General features: G+C 38.5%; 1 protein-coding gene across 1 annotated transcript; it reads left to right on the forward strand.

The window, feature by feature from the left end:
* The first annotated feature begins 510 nt into the window (after positions 1-510).
* On the forward strand, positions 511-4,202 carry LOC137713875 (protein SMAX1-LIKE 3-like). The gene is made up of 3 exons (XM_068453228.1): positions 511-2,057; positions 2,476-2,725; positions 2,876-4,202. The coding sequence occupies exons 1-3, from the start codon at positions 832-834 to the stop codon at positions 4,043-4,045; spliced, it is 2,646 nt and encodes an 881-aa protein (XP_068309329.1). The 5' UTR covers positions 511-831; the 3' UTR covers positions 4,046-4,202.
* The last annotated feature ends 1,058 nt before the right edge of the window (positions 4,203-5,260 follow it).

Consider the following 5,260-nt stretch of genomic DNA (forward strand, 5'->3'; position numbering starts at 1 on the left):
AAAGTCTTTTTACTTTCCATCGTTTCTGATATAGAACAACACTTTACATTCTTACATATTGTAAATATTAAGCTTTGAGTCTGGATTATAAATACTAAAGTAAGAATCTATCTGACCAATAGTTAAAATTTACATACAACTTAAAGATGTTTGACAGGAGAACATTTCCTATCAAAGATTTGCTTTATAAATAATAAGGGTGTTTGTTTCTAGGTTAGTACACTATCATTAATGTTTATTATTTAACAAATTCTTTTGCATAAAAGAGAGAGACCCACTTCGAAATGAATACCATATCTTTTATCAAGTTTGATGTGTGATAGAATTAAAGAGAGAAGGCAAAGCTGAGTTGCCTTTGATACTGGTGCATAACATTAGAGTCCTGCTTCATTGTTAGCACATGCATTCCACTTTCCACTACAAATCGACTTTGGACCCCAATTTTTACCTCACCTACAAGAAAAGCACCACTCTTCTCTCCCATAAATTTCACACCCCCTTGGCCTTCACTCTCTCTTTCCTATCTCTCTCTAGATCTTCTTGTGTATCCTCCTGACTCTCTTTCTCTCAATACTATCATCTAGATCGCTATATAACAAAATCTCGTTACCACTGCACTGCATATATAACTGATCTAGCTGCACATAACTGAGTTCCAACACTCCTTAGTCTCTTTCAAAATCCACCTCACTTCTTTCTTTATCCACTAAACTGATCACCAGCCCAAGAACCTAATATCTCAACAAGTTCTCTATCTACAGATTCACCATCGAATTTAACCTTCCTTTTCTTATTATTAAGGCAGGTGATCGGTGATCATAACAGTTGAAGATGAGAGCAGGAGGTTGCACACTTCAACAAGGTCTAACCACAGAGGCTGCAAACATAGTAAAGCAAGCAGTAACCCTAGCAAGGCATCGTGGCCATGCCCAAGTAACTCCTCTCCACGTTGCAAGCACCATGCTTTCTTCTTCAACAGGTCTGTTGCGAACCGCTTGCCTTCAATCACACTCTCACCCTCTCCAATGCAAAGCCCTTGAGCTTTGCTTCAATGTTGCCCTCAACCGCCTCCCAGCTTCCAATTCTAGCCCCATGTTGGGCTCTCACCCCCAACACCCTTCCATCTCCAACGCCTTGGTTGCGGCTTTCAAGCGTGCTCAAGCTCACCAAAGGCGTGGTTCAATTGAGAACCAGCAGCAGCCCCTCTTAGCTGTGAAAATAGAGTTGGAGCAACTCATAATTTCCATCTTAGATGATCCAAGTGTTAGTAGAGTCATGAGAGAAGCTGGGTTCTCTAGTACCCAAGTGAAAAGCAATGTAGAACAAGCTGTCTCATTAGAAATATGTAATTCCCAAACACCTTCTGTGAGTAGCAAGTCCAAGGAAAGCAATAGTAATCTCCTGGTAGTCAACCCTCATCAGTTTCCTTCAATTGGTAGTCAAATTAGAGTAGTCAAAGATGGAAAGCCAGTGCTGCCTGTAGATCCAAGTATTAGGAAAGAGGATGTGGCATGTGTTATACAGAACTTAGTGAACAAAAGAAGGAAAAGTATTGTGGTTGTGGGAGAGTGTCTTGCTAGTGTTGAGGGTGTGGTTAGAGGAGTAATGGACAAAGTTGAGAGGGGAGATGTTGTTGAGGCTTTGAAAGAGGTGAAATTCATAACCCGTACTCTCTCCTCTTTTAGACAGATGTCTAGAGTACAGGTTGAGCAGAAGCTTGAAGAACTCAAAAGCCTAGTGAGAAGTTGTGTGACCAAAGGCGTTATCTTGTATGTGGGAGATCTCAGGTGGACTAGCGAATATAGGGCTAGTAGTTCAAGTGATCAGGGAAGGGGGTATTATTGTCCTGTGGAACACATGATCATGGAGCTTGGGAACTTGCTTTGTGGCATTAACAATGGAGATCATTCGAATGGGAGGCTTTGGATTGTGGGGATGGCTACCTTCCAAACTTACATGAGATGTAAATCTGGCCATCCATCTCTGGAGACTGTTTGGGGTATTCACCCTCTTACAATTCCCTCAAGCAGCCTGCGTTTGAGTCTTGTCACCAACAGGTATAAATTAAGCAACTAATTAATTAGTAATGGTAATTAAAAATTTACAACATTTTTGCATACGTTCATTTCATCTCCCTTACTCTCTTTTAGAAAATGTTCATGTGTTAAATCTTTATATCCGTTTATCTTGAGGGAAATTTGCAAACTATTGACTAAGTTTTTTTTTTTTTTTTTTCCTATCTATTTCCCTTTTTGAAATTCGTGAACCTCTCTATTCTCTAAGTCACCATGCACTTTATTTTTATCTTCCTTTTTAACTGGACGGGGAATTGTGAACAAGGAGAACTTCAACATTTACTAAGACTCCTCTTTTAACTGTATCTCTTGTTAATTACAGTCTTTAGCAGTACCCATTCTCCTTGAATACTAACGTAGTCAGGTTATTGTTTTTATTAACATCAACTTGTATTTACAGCCATGACTTACAAAGTGATCAGTCTACAAGTAAGATCGCTGAAACTGGAAGCAACAAGCAAATGCTTGAAGGTGGAGATCCGAAGCAGCTCACTTGTTGCGCAGAATGCTCCGCCAAGTTTGAAGCCGAAGCTCGAAATGTACAACAAAGCAGCAGCATTTGCAACAGTGAATCCACCACTTCAAGCCTTCCTGCATGGCTCCAACAGTACAAAAACGAGAACAAAGTACTAAGCAGTGCTAATGATCAGGTTCTAATTATAACATATCTCAACCTCTTCAACTTATTCACAATTATTACCTATATATCTACGTTCATATGGCCCATCTAGCACTAATAGAAGTACTACAAAACTAACTTTTTTCTTTGCAATTATTTTGTTTTCTTTTTTTGTACACAGAACTCTGTTACAATTTCAGACCTTTGCAAAAAGTGGAACTCCACTTGCGGTTCAATGCACCAACAACTTTCCAATAATTCCTCGGAGAAAACCCTCACATTAATCTCTTCTCTCTCACCCTCATCCTCTACTTCCAACTTTTCATATGAGCAACAACAACAAAACCCTAATTTGCACCACCAGCATCAGTCATGGAGGCACCAACATTTCTGGATATCTGGATCTAATTGCAACAAGGCTGTTGATGATCAGCCCAGTTTGAGAATGTACATTCCAGAGAACAATACTAGTCCAAAACAACCACTTTCATCAAATCCCAATTCTACCCCTACTTCAGCCTCATCTAGTGATATTGTCATGGAAACTGATGAGTATATCCAGAGGTTCAAGGAGCTAAATACCGAAAATCTCAAAATCCTATGCACTGCATTGGAGAGCAAAGTCCCATGGCAGAAGGATATAATTCCCGAAATTTCAAGCACAATCTTGAAATGTAGGTCAGGCATGGTTAGAAGAAAAGGGAATAAGATGGGAAGTTACAATGATGGCACTAAACAGGAAACATGGTTGTTCTTTCAGGGGCTTGATATGGAAGCTAAGTTAAAAGTTGCAAGGGAGTTGGCTAGGCTTGTTTTCGGTTCCCAAACCAACCTCACTTCCATTGCACTAAGCAGTTTCTCATCGACTCGAGCTGATTCAACCGAGAACTGCAGGAACAAGAGATTGAGAGACGAGCAAAGTTTCAGTTATGTCGAAAGATTCGCAGAGGCAGTGTCATCTAATCCCCATAGGGTGTTTTTAGTCGAAGATGTGGAGCAAGCGGACTATTGCTCGCAAATGGGGTTTAAGAGAGCAATTGAACGAGGACGGATAACCAATTCGAGTGGCGAAGAAGTTGGTCTTGGAGATGCTATCATTATTTTGAGCTGCGAAAGCTTCAGCTCGAGATCGAGAGCTTGCTCTCCTCCTATCAAGCAAAAATTGTCAGAAGGGCCTCATGATGAAGATAATAGGGATATTGCTGCTTTAGAGGAAACAAGCCCTTGTGTGTCTCTGGATTTGAACATTTCATTTGATGACGATGATAGTTCCGAATGTCAATCGATTGATGACATTGGTCTTCTTGAATCTGTCGATAGACGTATTGTTTTCAAAATTCAAGAGTTGTGAAAATGAAATGAAGGAAAAACAAAAGATTGATAGGTGGTTTTTCTTTTGAAGTGTCTTTTTGCTTCTTTTGAAACTTTCTTTCTTTAGTATGTTTTTAGATTCTTAGGATTGGAGATTAAAAAGATTTCCTTTTATGTATACTACATGTACATTATGATCCGTGATTTTCCTGTGACAGATTGGTGGTCGGTTTAATTTTCATAATTTTCTTCGTTTTTGTTTATTTATTTATTTTTTGTGAAGGCACTTCTCCTTAAATTTTTATTTTCTTTACTAATTATTATTATTATTATTATTATTGAGGGAAGAAGAATGATTCAAAACTATTATAATAATTTAGAAAAAAAGAAAGTTTCGAACTTCAGACCATAAGTTGAAATTCAATGTCCTATCTATTAGACTAATGGATCACATTCCGTTAATTTTTTACTCTTTGTTCATGCATGGAATCTTTGCCAAGTGGCCAGCAATATGCACTAAACAAGTTGAGAAGAGAGAGTGTTGAACGTTCCAGATGTGCTTTATCACAATTTGTACGCACCATGTTTATGATACCTAGTTATTCCCGTTGCTGAAATATTTGACAATTATGGAAACAATGTTTGAGAATAAGACGACCACTTGTATGATGGACAGTTGAATTTGATATAAGTTGGGATTCCCAATTCTTGTCAAATAGTCTTGGAACAAATTAATAGTATGATATCAACTATCAATCTAAGAGTCCGTTTGAGAGTGGTTTGAAAAGGCATAATATCTTTCGAGAAGAAAGGTCATTCTATATAATTCACCAAAATTTTTTTTGAGGTGAAGCACATGTGCTATTTCTTTTCTGAAGTAATTTTCGTGCTAACATTAATTGGGAATAACAATCGTACCTCCGACCCCTCTTTATTTTTCTTGAGAAGAAGAAATGAAAGATAAAATCTTAAACAAAAACATCCCTTCTCCTTGTCATGAATCATCCCTCCTTGCTTGGAAGAAAGGTGTTCTTCCTTCTGTAGCTTTTCATAAAGGCTTCATTGGTGTCTCTACGGTCAGAGTTACTCCTTACTTAAGCTTCCTCTTGGTCAAAGAAAGCCACCATGGCGCCAACGGTTAGTCGTTAGATATTGCCTACGCCGTTTATGCCATTTCAACCATGGTGGTGAGCTTGTGGACAAAAAAGAATATGTACACGTAAAAAAGTTTGTGTGTATTACTGTCACACTCACA

Source organism: Pyrus communis, chromosome 13, assembly GCF_963583255.1.
Source record: "Pyrus communis chromosome 13, drPyrComm1.1, whole genome shotgun sequence".
Classification (NCBI taxonomy): Eukaryota; Viridiplantae; Streptophyta; class Magnoliopsida; order Rosales; family Rosaceae; genus Pyrus; species Pyrus communis.